At 48.8% G+C, this 14,320-nt stretch overlaps 1 protein-coding gene across 1 annotated transcript; it reads right to left on the bottom strand.

The window, feature by feature from the left end:
* Positions 1 to 4,627: 4,627 nt before the first annotated feature.
* Positions 4,628 to 14,110, bottom strand: LOC135815411 (mRNA-decapping enzyme 1A-like). Its single transcript, XM_065328707.1, has 7 exons — positions 13,800 to 14,110; positions 11,042 to 11,082; positions 8,864 to 8,994; positions 8,516 to 8,582; positions 7,978 to 8,083; positions 6,299 to 7,237; positions 4,628 to 5,802 (listed from the first exon to the last, which is right to left on the bottom strand). The coding sequence occupies exons 1-7, from the start codon at positions 14,004 to 14,006 to the stop codon at positions 5,440 to 5,442; spliced, it is 1,854 nt and encodes a 617-aa protein (XP_065184779.1). The 5' UTR covers positions 14,007 to 14,110; the 3' UTR covers positions 4,628 to 5,439.
* Positions 14,111 to 14,320: the final 210 nt, after the last annotated feature.

The following is a 14,320-nucleotide window of genomic DNA, read 5'->3' as shown; positions in this document are numbered from 1 at the left end:
GGTGTGGCCACTAATGAGTGTGGGTATTTATCAAAGGTCAATATATGATGCCATATTTGTTGTGCAGATACAATATTGTGTTGATCTTGCAGCAGCTGAGCCCTCTCATGTGCGGTAGTGCCCTTGCTGTTTGCATTACACAGAGCTCACGGACATGTCAGTTTGAGCACCCTGGCGCTGACGATTCCACAAAGGAGTCTGGGAGGACGAAACAGTTCTGTCCGCAGATTGAGTGATGGTGTTTTTTTAATAATGTTGCAGACTTTCCATTTACGGTACATGGAAACAAGGAACACGGCGAGGCACAAGTTATGTATTAGAGAGTCCACCACCCTAAAGCAGGTTTTGAACAGAGTGACAAAGACGCATAACTTGTGCCCCACCGTTTTCCTTGTTTCCATTAATATTTTCCTTGGCTCACCATCTGATTACTTTCCATTACATTTAGACTTCTTCAGAGCTTGCAAACGTGGAAAGTAAAAGAGAACGAAGTACCTCACAATAGCGTACATAATAATGTAATAAATAATATTATTCACTTGTTTGAGGGAGAGACGTAAACGGGAAAAGTCTGAAGAAGAAATTGACTGTCACCACAAGGACTCGAACCAGGGACCCTCGCATAACAATGTAAGCAAGGAATTGCTAACCACTGAGTGTGAATGTGCATGTATCCAGATTTAACATTTGCCATCAGAACATAAACATGACACATCAGGGATGATAGCAAAAAATGCCGTCCTCGAACATATCATGCACAGAGTTCATTCAGGGGTTCGGGAACAATCATACTTTGGACCCGGACACGATACAAAGTATGAAGGTTGGTACGTGAGCATATGCTAAAGAAGTGAGTAGTCGAAGAGTTAACTCCGTCAATCATGTGGAAATGGAGGGGTGTGTTGCGCATACTGGAAATTATCACTCTTCTATATCGACCTCCACTAATTCTCGTGATCCTTGACTGGTCCTATATTACCCATATCGCCGTAATATCGACCGCTTGTGTCGACCACTTAGGCATTGTAATCTTTCGACTTTGGAGGGACTTTTCTCTCCACTTCAAAAAGAAAATTTGAAAGAAAGAAGACAGAAGAGAACAAGCAGGATTTGAACCCACAACAGTATGAATCTCAAGCAACCCCTTATACCACCCAGCCACTGTGCTGCAGAATGCCAGATGCTGAACCCTGTTGTTCTTCCAGTCTTGTACCCAAAATAGGCCACATCCAATGAACACTATAGTACAATTTACAAATGCAATACTAAAAAGGTTAAAATAGCACCCAAAGGTTCAAATTTGGGGGTTATGGCAAAGGAATCGTGATAAATAGGATATTGACCTCGACTTCGGTCTATATGGGAAATATAGACCTCGTCTTGGTCAATATCCTATACGCATCACTTGTTACAGTGTACACATATTAAACTACAATGTCTATACACAGTATGGTACAATGTGCGATGAGTATTTCGGCAAGGACATAAACCATTCCAGCAACCCCTTATGTAATGATACATTCAAGTCAGGACACGTGTAACAATGGCAGATGGAGAGTGCAAATAATATGAAAGTAATTAGTTGCGGACATGACCATACGATTGAGAAGAAGAAGTAGCGACGACCCGGCCATTAATTTATGGAATCCAATACACCACACCACCACATTGCGCTCTTGGCCGATCCAAACTCTGCACTCACATCACCACAGCGAGGACAATTCCGGTATATAGGTTGATATTGACAATGACCCTCCAGACAGCTGTTTCGCTCCTCCTGAGCTCATCAGTGGAGGCATATGATGTTGAATGAAAGAATAATAAGAATAGACTGATCTTTATAGGGCTAAATTGGCGCGATTGCGCTCATTCTGCATAGAAACGTGGCATGACCATACAACATAATGACATGTATTACGAGTTGAGAAATGAATGGATACCAAATTGCAATATCTTCGTGCTCCGCTCTTCAATGGCAGATTAGTATTTTAGTAACTTCAGAATCTGATACGGTCAACGCAGGTAGTTGCACTGACTGTGCAGTCTGCTGCAGCTCGTACTCAACTGGCGTTACGAGCTGGAAGCATGACATGCAGTCACTGTGCAGCTTGAGCTCACACCGTTACGAGGCTTCAGGGGTTAAAGCACTTCTCTTCCATTGTGTGCATGTCAGAATTTTGTTTATCGTTGAATGCATACTCGTACATGCCAGGCCTCACATTCTCCAAACTGCAGGAGGCATTCTAGCACATCACCAAATCGTCGCTCCCATCAACACCGTCAGTGCACCGGCAATCTTAAGGCGTGTCAAGAGAGCTGCAGCGGAGATTACATTTCTTCGAATTGGGTGTCTCGACCTCAAGATCTCCGCTCATCCTTCCGTGACGAGTCCAAGAGACTGTATCAGAACGCAGTTTTCACAGATGCAACGTGGAAAATAGAGGCTGTGATCTGAGGAAAAAACTACAGGAAAGCATCCAGTCGAAATACATGCTGTAGGAGTACAGTACACGTATACACACACAAACACACACACGGCTCCACACACACACACACACACACACACACACACACACCTCAGACATGCCCATCGCGGAAGCGATTGATAGCGAACAGCTTTGTTAGACATTGCAACTTGTGCTGGGATTACACCATTCAACAGCTTGCAAGGCTGGTGAATTGACCGCACACACACACACACACACACACACACACACACACACACACAAGGATCAACTAGCCATCGCCCTATCTGGACAACTGGCAGCCCACAAAATTATCTGAACTATACAAAAGAGCGAGGCGAAAAGTTCTGAATAGTTGACCCGCGAGGGAGCGTGTCCTTACAATGTAGGTCTGACATCATGACAAGGTCAGGCTGGGGGCCGGTGAATCATCAAGAGCCAGACTGGGCAACTACGTACAACTACACAATCATCACTGCCTGAGCATATGCTACATGCATGTATTTACAGTGAGTAACATGAATGTACTGGCCGATAGCATACGGAATCGGGCATGAATCCAGCACCCAGTGTACTGCAGCCCAGCATGTACGTGTTATACTGATAGTGCATGGAGAAACCAGAGGCCCGCCTGCTACTAGTATATTATCATTGAAAAGAAATCTAGTACGTTGGAGAGAATGATGGCGGTGAACCAAACAGCCCTGTGACTCCGCAACACAACTTGAAGTAGAACACTCACCCCACTCAAAGTCAATTTTAAATACATCCAAAGCCGACGCAATGTGTGGCAATACACCAGTGAGCCAGAACACTGTGCATACCTAGTGAGCGTATGTGCTAGGTAGTGGCCGGGTCAGGTGATTCAAAGCCCTCACTAATTGATTGAACCAAATCAGGACACACTAGTAAACTGTACGAAACTCTTTTAGTAAAAGTGCCAGCTGCACCAGTAGGAGACATGCCACGGAGAACACAGCAACCCTGTGCGCAATCACAACACACTCACCTGGAGTCGACCAGCAAGCTCGTCTTCCTGCGCCGACCGGGGCTACGGCTAACAATCTCCAGGCGCAATCAAGTCGAAGCGGCTGGTCATAGAAACGGCCATGTTCTAAAAACAAAGCCACACAGGATCCACGCAGCACGAGAAACAGTGCAATCAGAAGAGGCAGAGGGAAGCTCAGAGCACCATGGCTCCAATAGAATGCATTGATACAGTGTACCCTGGTGAGTTTGGCCAGCTCAGTAACTGCACTGTCACTGTGGAACATGCTCTGTCGACCAGCTAACCAGGGCGAAGCAGTGCTATACCTCCAGGTTCACATATGCACAGTGCCATATCAACATGTTACACAATGAGGCACTGTCCAACAACAGAACAGAGAGGGAATTTCATCCACACCTAACACTCCACAATGGTAATTCACGCACCCCACCACCAACACATAGTGACAATAAGCTCCCATCACGTACAGTTACAAATAACTGTCTACGTTGATCATTGAAAGTTTCCTGCAAGAATGATAACTCATGCGTGTACGTGTTCGGCAACGGCAGGATCAGGTATTACCGTATAGGCGCAAATAGAAGCCCTGGGGCTTTATTTTTTCCAAAAAGATACATCTAAGTGCAAAACCGGCGTCCTGGACCAGTTCTGGCTACATCACTGTATTCATACACCTGCACATGTACGGCCAGCCGTCAAGGGCCATGCAAGTTGAGGGCGCCAAGCATGCACTTTGGGTCGGATTTCACCGAGCACAACTGTACTTGATTGAGCCAAATCAGTAGTAGACAGTACAGGACTCTTTCAGTTAAAGTGCCAACTTCACTAGTAGGCGACACGCCACGGAGAACACAACAGCCCTGTGCACAATCACGACACTCACCTGGAGTCGACCAGGAAGTTCGTCTTTGTGCGCCGACCGGGGCTGCGGCTGCAAACAGGCTCTTGATGGAAGATAACTCAGCAGCAAACCGGGCAGCCAAGTGTTGAAAAACACAAGGCAGCAGCCGGCCACACGCTGAGACCTGCTGGGGAGAGAGAGAGAGAGAGAGAGAGAGAGAGAGAGAGAGAGAGAGAGAGAGAGAAAGTCTGCCGAAAACGGCAGACAGTGGCAAAGCCACGATCTTTGACAAGGTCTCCCAGCGACTGGGTGTGGCGGCATCCAGGGGGATGCCTGCAGAGCGACAGGTGAGAACAGACTAGACTTAGGAGGGGCGAGCCAGAGGATGCTCAGAAAGAGAGAAGGAGAAAAGACGGAAAGACTGAAGTCAGGAGAGAGGAAAAGAAAAAGAAATAGAAATAGCATTATTACATGTACGATGATAACAAAAATAAAAACCAAGCTCAACCGGCGTAGCACACCATGGGCGGCGGAAAGCAAAGATAAAAATAAAACGGCTAAAATTTGTCAATCCGAACCAAGAAGATACGACACACTGCAATCGGAAAACTAAAAAGCAGTGTGAAAATGCAGAATCTCAACAACGTAGACGATTACAAAGTTGGCCACGTGAAGGAGGCAACCGCCAATAGTACATGCACGGGGAATATCCGTCACTTCCGCGGAAAGAGCGCAGGCAGAAGGAGTAAGCAGGCACGTCTACGAACAAGCGTAGATAAGGGAGCAACAACAAACAGACAACAGGCAGGGGCATATACTAGCTAAGTGCAAGCGGTGAGTTCTAATACTAGCAACAGGGGCAGTAAGACTAAGAAGACATTTAGATTACATAAATACGATGAGATATATACATTGATGAGACGAGACCAATGTGGTGGAATCCAGTGTGAAAAAGGAGCACATGCAATCTCTTCAACCAGGAAGGGGAAGATGCTCTAGAAAGACCAGGAAACGGGAACCAGCCCGGTTTCACCACTGGTAGCTGAGCAGCTAAACCATCCCAAAGGGAATACGACATTGCGACAGGCGCTAGAAACCTTAAAAGTGAAGAGCGGTGCAGGGTCTCAGTGAGAATTTGCGCGTGGATTCAGGCTTTCGAGATAGGCGCCATGCAGCGTGTGCATGAACTGGGGGTTGTGCTTGATCAGATGCACGAGCCCTTGCTGCATCTGCTCCAGCGTGAGACCCTGCAGGCTGTCTTGCAGCGGCGGACTGGGGGCGCGTTGGAACGGAGCGGGGGTGGCGGAAGACGGCAGCGACACAGCGCCGAGACTGGCGGCTCGTGACGAGCGCGACTCGGCCGAGACGACGCGTAGCGGCGGACTGCCGGTGAAGTGTGGAGCGGGCTGTGGCTCGGCGCTAGGTGACGATTGGAAATCTCCGGGCAGCATCAAGTCGGACTTGCTGCTCATAGATACGGTCATGTTCTAAAAACAAAAGGCACGCATGCACGCAGTACGAGAAAAGGTGCAGTCAGAAGAGGCAGAGGGAAGCTCAGAGCACCACAGCACCATGGCTCCAATAGGCTACACTACACAGTGTACCCTGGTGAGTTTGGTCACATCAGTTACTGCACAGTCGCTATAGGACATGCTCTGTCGGCCAGCTAACCAGGGCGAAGCAGTGCTATACCTCCAGGTTCAAAGATGCACAGTGCCATATCAACGTGTTACACAATGAGGCACTGTCCAACAACAGAACAGAGGGGAATTCCATGCACACCCATCACCCCACAATGGTAATCCACGCACCCCACCACCAACACACAATGACAATAAGCCCCATCACGTACAGTTACAAATGACTGTCTACCATAATCATTGAAAGGCTCCTGCGAGAATGATAATTCGCTCTTTACCACAGCATTGCATGACAGGATGTGGAGAAACAGCAGAGGTACTCATTGCAAAGTAGAGGGCTTACCCGTGTGGCGCTGTTGGGCACTGACTTCACTCCCACGGTGGAGCCAAGCTGCGGAGAGGGAGCTGCCGAGCCAGCCACGAATGGCTGGGACACCTGACGGACGGCGTGCACATTGGCGGACAGAGGTGTGGCGGATGCCGAAGCAACTGCATACGGTAGCGGCGTACTGATGGCCGTGCTGAGTGGCGGAGAGCCACTCAGGCTGTTGGTCAAGTCGACCACAGTGGAAACCGGCGCTGCGTTCACATGCGAGTAGCCAGTCACCGGCAGAGCTGACGCAGGGGCAACTGCAACAGGCTGCTGTTGGTGATGGTGGTGGTTGGGAAGAGTAGCCATGACAGTCGTAGCATTGGTAACACCATACGGCAGGACTGGGACGGTGCTTGAAGCAACACCGCCGTTAAGTTGTGCCACTGCAGTAGCTGCTGGCACTACTGGAACTCTCGGCTGGTGATTGCTGGACGGTAGTGTGGTGGTAACGGAGGCACAGGCAGTGGACATGGCCATTGTCGGCGGCGCACGGCCTTCGCCCTGCATCATCGAGTTGAACGCCGTCTGCATAGCCTGTGCCGGTGTGGTTCTGCTGTGCGGCAGCACCGCCACAGGAGCCTGCTGCTGCTGCAGCACCGGTGTGTTCTCGGTCATGCCCACCTGCGATGGCATGGGTAGCTGCGTGGCGAACGGCGAGCTGATCATGGGAACGACATTGGCCGAGGCTGCTGCCATTGCCACAGCCGGAGAGCCGCTGGCGAACTGCTGTGCACCGGTGGCTTTCTGACTGCCGCGTGGCATCGAGACTGGTGTGACGCTGGGCTTGGCCGAGCCAGACGACTTGGAGGGTCTGGTCGGTGTTTCGGGCAGTGCTGCCGCTGTAGATACGGCTGGCTGAGCGCCCTGGGAGTTGCGAGCGGCTTCATTCAGCAACGCGAGAACGTTCACCTGCACACCACAACAAGGCAAAAAGAAAAGTACACCGAATCCTCAAATTAAGTTCCATTTATTCGTAGATAGAGCGGCTACAGTTCACACATTTAAAACTGGCACCTTTTAAACCTGTTGATGTCACATGCATTGTGGTAGAGAGTTCATTCATCTAAAACGTGCAACTTTAAACGCGTTTATGTCTCTCAAGCACTGTGCCTTTTGTGGTAGATATTGTGCAAACAACTGCACATCCTGCATCGTGTGACCTGCGCAATTCTTTCTTGCCACATTATACCTCGGAAGAGTCAAAGGACAGGGAGTTAGAAATTTGGCCAGGCTTTACAAAATCTGGGCAGGTATACAACGGCGAAATGGAAGTAAAGTAGAAGCAGGGCCGAAACCCAAAAGCTTTCCCAAAAAATTGAAGGTCAATTCAGCCAAAATCAGGCCTTCAACATTTGCAGCTGATGATGAGTGCTGGTGAGAAAACCACGGCGAGAATTCAGAAGTGTCAGATCAGGCGACGTGTCTACACATGGCTCTGTCCATTCTGCGCAGGACTCAACAATGGTGCCCGGGTCCATGTGTGTGTATGAAATTGCCCGCGATACTAGGATAGGGTCCAATGCTCCACAAAAAAAAACAAAAAAACAGAGCAAAAGCAGGAGACATTCGCGAATGAACTTAACAGGACACAACGAGAAAGCCGGTACAAAGCCGAGCATCAAGTTGATTAACTAGCGTGATGGGCTCACCTTGCCCTCCGTTGTACTTGCTGTCGTTGCTGGTGGCTGGTGCTGTTGTGATGACGCAGCTCCCTCTTGCGCTTTTGCCAGTGTCTTCTCAGACTCATCCATCAATCTAGTAATCAAAGCACAGCGAAAAAGAAAAGAAAGAATATCAGTCTAGCAGCGAAGCAAGAGCAAGACTGGCCACGCCGCACCACAGCGCAGTCATCGCCACGTAAGACAGGTACATGTATGGCGCATGCACACACTTGTGTGACAGAAGGCAGAGTAAATCCATGGGGAGATTCGACCTTCTTGAGCCGCGTCCCTGAACAGCGGCACTGCAGATCTGCATTTCTATGTGCAGGCACTTGACACGGGGCTGCAGCCATGCACCCCTGGACTCCAGGCGCATGACTAAGTCCGAGACCTGACTCATTGCATAACGCAGTGTGGGCAGTGCTAGGGCTGCGCAGCGCCTGCTGCGTAGAGCAAGTCACGAGATTAAAATCCGTTCTACGGCACTGCAGTTGTAGTTGTGCTCTTTGCAGAGTACGAGACTTACTGCTGGATAACATTACCGAGGGCATGCTGCTCGTCCGAATCTGACACCCAGAGGCCAAAAATAGCATCTGCACAGGACAAGAACACACAAATAGACGTAACTTACTAGCCTTTTCAAGCAATTCCTTGGCAGTGCATCACAGCAGCCAGGCCACACAGCCACATTAAAGCAAACTAGCAGCGAACCAGCTAATAACAAGACACGATCGTCTACAAACAGCGGAATTCATTCCATAAAATCGGATGGACCAAGTGCCAATACACAACAAAATGACTACGCATTAAAGCACATGCATCCGGGGCAGAAGTTGGAGGCTAAGCTAGCAATTGCCATGTCAGTACCACATACCGTTGGCACTACTCCGGTACAAGAGGAAATTACTGGCTATCTGAAGATTAAGACGTGCAGTAATGGGCTCAGTCACATTCCGAGTATTTAACTGATTCATCAACAACAGATGGTGCACTGGGATTCCTTTCCTGAAAGACAACGACAGCGACAACAACGACAGCGACAACAACGGCAAAACAACAGTTGGTCCGGGCGCATGTGAAATTTGCGTGGTTGGATACGGTCAGCTATGCACAGTGAAAAGAGGTGTGTGTGTGGGGGGGGGGGAGGAGGAGGAGGAAGAGTAGTGCTGCCGCACACTGACAAAACAGTTGAGCTGGACAGGAGATGTAGACTGGTGAGTTTGGACAGACTGGTCACAGTACGGCAACTTCGCGCCGCCATACTCCATCCGCCAGCTAACCAGCCCAATAGATCGCTATGCCTTGTCATGCAAACTAGAGCAAAGGCCAGCGCCGATTGACAAGCAGCGCTGGCCGGAAAGCCCAAGGCCACCCTACAAGCAGCGCAGTAAACAACAGGTCTGCAGTGTCTGCTCCTGGATAGATATTTTTATTTCCTAGTCGGGTCGATATGCACAGTAAACCATGGCCTAATGCCAGATATCATGGAATGGCTGGAATCAATCCACGCAGACTACATGTACATGCTGCATGAGCATATCTTGTGCTAATGTGTGTAAGGTTCTAGTTAAAATTTGGATGCCGAGCCAATGATAAAAGGATAAGGACATTCAAGTTCTACTTATTGAGTGAAGCGCTAGACACTGGCTGGTCTCCAGTCATACCATGCGACATTGGTTGAAAATAAAAGAAGTGTTCATTCCGCAAGGACAAAAGATGATCAGCAGGGGGATATCTGCACAGCTAATACAGCCGTGGCTAAATAAATCCGACCCACGTACCGAAAGCAGCGCCAAGGCTCATGCGGCTGCCACGACCCTCGGATCGTTTTTTCCGGACCGTGTGTGATGTAAACGAAATGGAAACGAGACCGGTGGGTCGGTTTCTTCGGCCCCGGCCGTACACTGTGTGCGTCTCCATTGCTAGGCTTAACCCTTTGCATGCTGGCCTGTTTTCCACGGTAATTTGGCACTCCAGTGCACGGACTCTCCTGGTGGAGTTTGGGCGCACTACTCGGAACCAAATTTATTCTCATTTCAGCTCACCTGGATGGAATGTCATCATCCTGGGCTTGTTGGAAAGATCAGGACCAAGAGAAACCATCCTGGAAGCTCTCAGCTCCACAGCCCCACCAGGGCCACTTCCATGACCTCTCCAAACTGGCCCACCATGCCTGGGAACGAAACAACTCAGGCATAAATTCTTTTTCGGCTCCTTGCTCAAATTCAACCGATTTTCACGATTCAAACTACACTGCAAAGCTGAGATCTACACGCTTCATTTGATGTCCATAACGCATGTGCAGGGCAAAAGGGAAATCCCTGGCATGCTCCAAAAAACGGCGAAGCCACGAACAAAAAAATTCGCGATCACTCCAGCCCGTGATTTCTGTGTTCATTTTGTCGCAGCTCAGTGAATCTTTATCCTTATCGCAAAGAACTTTAATTCCTGGAAAGCTGACCTCAATACCTTTCCAAAGGTGCATCGTATGTGAAGATTGGATGCTCTTTCACAGAGTAACGCAAGTTTGTACTCATTTTGTCGCAGCTCAGTGAATCTTTATCCTATCGCAAAGAACTTTAATTCCTGGAAAGCTGACCTCAATACCTTTCCAAAGGTGCATCGTATGTGGAGATCGGATGCTCTTTCACAGAGTAACGCAAGTTTGTACACCCTCAGAGAACCGGCATGGGGTTCAGGCGAGTGTATACACGTCATCCGCACGCAAAGGGTTAAGTAAAACCTGCACGGTGCCTCCTGTTTGAAAAACCTCAATTGCCAGCTGTCAGAAACAAATGCGACGTGAACTAGCTTGGGCATAGCCATGGGATAAGGAACGACCAGCGGTGGCAAATGAAATCCAGTCTCGTGGAGAAAGCCCAATCACATCAAGAGCTCATTGCACACAGGCGGGGGCCCACGCTCAGCCGCTCGTCTAGCTGGTCTACTCACGGGGCTGGATTTCACGTGCCACCACTCGCTGCCGCAGAACATTCTCCAATGGCTACAGGTGCCGCATGGGCATGGGCAGCTAACGTAAAGCAACACCCACCTGCGGTATACGAACAGCGTCCCCTCCACATCAACCTTGACCTGTCAGACAAGCAGTCCATCACAACAGACACGTTAACTGCTGCTGTGAGGTAAATCAAGACTACTCCAGATGGCATAAGCTTCAAGCACTCCGAATGCAGAGAGTACTCCATACAGTGTAAACTCTGCGCACTCCGTAAGCTGCGGCTGCGTACGGAACGTAAAAGGCGCACACGCACTAAACCAATTTTCATTCACATGCACGCTGGCATAAGGTACGGTGGACAGTTTGTACATACGGAAATAATAGTGCATATGAACAGGTTATTCTTAAAAAAATGCCAACTTCACCGCAAGCGATATCACATGCATACATCATAATATACGTACATGAGACGCGTGACCACGCCAACATAATTGTGTAGATGTGTGCATGCAAAGGACACTGTACTGCACAATGTACTGTGAAAATGTCACGCCTTTCAGGTGCACATGCACACCGCTTGCTTCATATACTCACTATAGCCATCATTATTTTAGTGTGCAATGCAAGTTCTGATCTTAATATACCATCGCAGTATCCGATAATATCACAACCAATTATTGGTTGTAGACTAGTATTGATATTTCGACTACTGTAAAGCGACAAACTTTCGCGGCGTGCAAATTTAGGGTTTTCATAAATCGGGCTGGTTCACGATGAGAAACGTTTGCGATTCTATCTCTTCAGTCGGATCTTGTTCTGTCTACAACCAATGTACGGAGACGCTTGCGGCTACTTATATTCGGGAATGTGTGATGGTCGCGACAATAGCGAAATTTAATCTCTAGCGAAAGTTTCTCACTTTACAGCATGTCATGTACACAGTCATGTACATATGCAATGCCACGCATCCCTGGCCCAAGTTCAGGGGAAACCCCACTTAGGATCTCTCTCTTTCTCTCTCCATGGGATGCGGATGCGGAGCGGCGTGGATTTAGTTTACAGTCCATTCACAAAAAGATGGGCCCTGGCTCTGGCGAGCTCCCGTGTTAGGCGATTTAGGCGTTAGGCGATTTTTCAAGATTTTATTGTACACAGTGCAGTGCTGTGAAATTTGAAATTTGAAAAGGGTCCAAAAAGGGTACCTGAACTGGGGTTCGAACCGTACAATGCACTGTTACAGGCAAGGTCAAACGGCCTGGATTTTGATGGGTTTCCCAATTCCGTGCTCTTGGGGCAAAACCTGGCCGAAATCCTATTCTTGCTATGGCTTGCTTTTTGGAGAAATAGACTTCAGAAACATACTCTAATTTCAGAAATTTTCGGAAGCAGTTCCCCATTGGATTATACGTGTTAGTGTTTGTTCGGTGTATTGAAATTTTAGGTATGAAACAGATGCACCGAAAGTACCGAAAATAAAAGTACACCGAAAATTTGTGAAATTACAGTAATTGGAAGAGGATTCCATAGGGGATTGCAGACAAAAATTCTAAAAAAACTCAACGCTTGACCCATTTATGGCCAAAAGCTAGAAGTCCATCTTTTTCTGAATGGACTGTAGTACTGTAGCTGTCGCCAAGGCACACTTGGATAACCGCGCTTGACACGTCAGCACAATAGCGTGGGCACTCCCATGGTGAAGCCCGAGCAGGCCAACTGGTGCAGATGTAGGTACATGTCAGGCGCGTACGCAGGGTCACCTCTAGGGGGGTTTCCAACCGAACCATAAACAATGCATTATTCGCGTTTCTTGGATCATATTCATATTCATATTCATCATATTCATCAGTTCTACCCGCTCAATCTTCCTGGAAGTGGAATAGTATCCACGTCCACGAGAGAAGAGAATGATTCAATGAAGTCACCCATGATAGCCAGGACACTGCAGGCGCGTAGCACCGCCGTTGGAGGTGGTCCGGGTGCATGGCCATGGGGGTCGGGGGGGATGTCCCCCCCCCCCCCCCCCCGAGAAAAATTGGAAATTAGGGAGCAAAATCCTGCATTCTAGGCACTTTTGGCATTGGTCAGGCCACAGCCGGACTGGCCGGACCTGCTGCTACGCTCCTGCACTGTACCAGCGGTAGAGTGCAGCAACGGTGCGAAAAATGCCCCAAAAAAAGGCCCAAACGCGTCCTGCTCCAGCGATTTCGTTTTTCTCGATCGCAGAGTTTCGATTGTTTTGCTGAATACTCTTGAGAATATCACAAGTGACTTTTAAGCAAGTCGATGTGACAAACAGTCTCAAATTCTCGATACTCAAGTCGCACTGCGCACTTTGGAAATTGCCGAGATCGCGGCTCAACTTACGAATGATATATCTCAAGAAACATTGGTCGCAGCGCTTCGCGAATTGTTTCTACCGACAGCTGAGAGTTTTCTATTCGATCTGGATATTTGGAGCGTTGGAATTGAGCGAGATTTGACTGAGTTATGACCTGTTGAAGTTTTCATTCTTGTCCAGATCAATCGCGCACCCTACCAAAAAATGCCCAAAAATGTTGCTCGTTTGGAACATTTGGGGGGTTTCCGGGCAACGGGAAACCCCCCCTGCGTACGCGCCTGCATGTACCCAACAAGGAAATACACACCCCCAAATGGCAAACCGCATTGCTTCTAGGCAGTTCGCCTCCGGTACAGACCTAGATTGCCAGGGATCAACAACGATTTGCTCGCCGACCACAAGACCCCAAGCCATTACAAGTTACAACCACGCATTTCCTAATTGGACCCCTCTTCAGAGCTCTGCCTAGGAGAAGACCCTAACGATATGGGCATGAAAATCCAGCTAGCTTACCCACTGAGAAGATTGGAACTCGTAAAGAGTAACCTGCGGCACAACGTGGCAAATATTCAACGCTGACGGATCGAGTCGGAGCACAGCCTGCAAATTGATTTGGCTATCTGCTTCCTCCTTTTTCGTCTCATTAGAAGTATTCGTGGCCTGAGCCTGGCGCTGTTGCTGCTGCTTCTTCTTCTTCTTACCCTCTTGGCCTGACGCCATCCTCAAAATAGGATGAGGAACAAGGCCTCTTAGCCTGGACAATGTTTTATATTTTGATAAACTGAACAACAGGGCATTGCCCTTTCAACTGCAAGACAGTGTCAGTGTTGCAAGCTGACAAAAGAACTGTTTGTTGGCTGTTTCGCTTGAGATCATGACGCGATGCCTGGCCTTGACCTGCATGCGCGGCATCGGTGGGGCATGCATGCAGCCGTACCGTAGCCAGGCCGTGGGCAGCGCGCCGCGTAAGCGGCACTGCATGCCACTGGCACTGAGCGCCCTTTTGTTGTGCGCTTGCATCATAAAAATACCCG

This window comes from Sycon ciliatum, chromosome 1, assembly GCF_964019385.1.
Source record: "Sycon ciliatum chromosome 1, ocSycCili1.1, whole genome shotgun sequence".
Taxonomy (NCBI): domain Eukaryota; kingdom Metazoa; phylum Porifera; class Calcarea; order Leucosolenida; family Sycettidae; genus Sycon; species Sycon ciliatum.
The sequence above is the reverse complement of the archived record's forward strand: the minus strand, read 5'-3'. Positions and strand labels throughout refer to the sequence as shown.

Bases quoted from the DNA above. Each gene is read 5' to 3' on its own strand.
- LOC135815411 (XM_065328707.1), bottom strand. From the start codon at position 14,006: ATGGCGTCAGGCCAAGAGGGTAAGAAGAAGAAGAAGCAGCAGCAACAG. The intron at 8,583-8,863 runs GTATGTGGTACT...TGTCCTGTGCAG, and splicing joins GTACCGGAGTAGTGCCAACG to ATGCTATTTTTGGCCTCTGG. The intron at 5,803-6,298 runs GTAAGCCCTCTA...TTTTGTTTTTAG, and splicing joins TGCCCAACAGCGCCACACGG to AACATGACCGTATCTATGAG.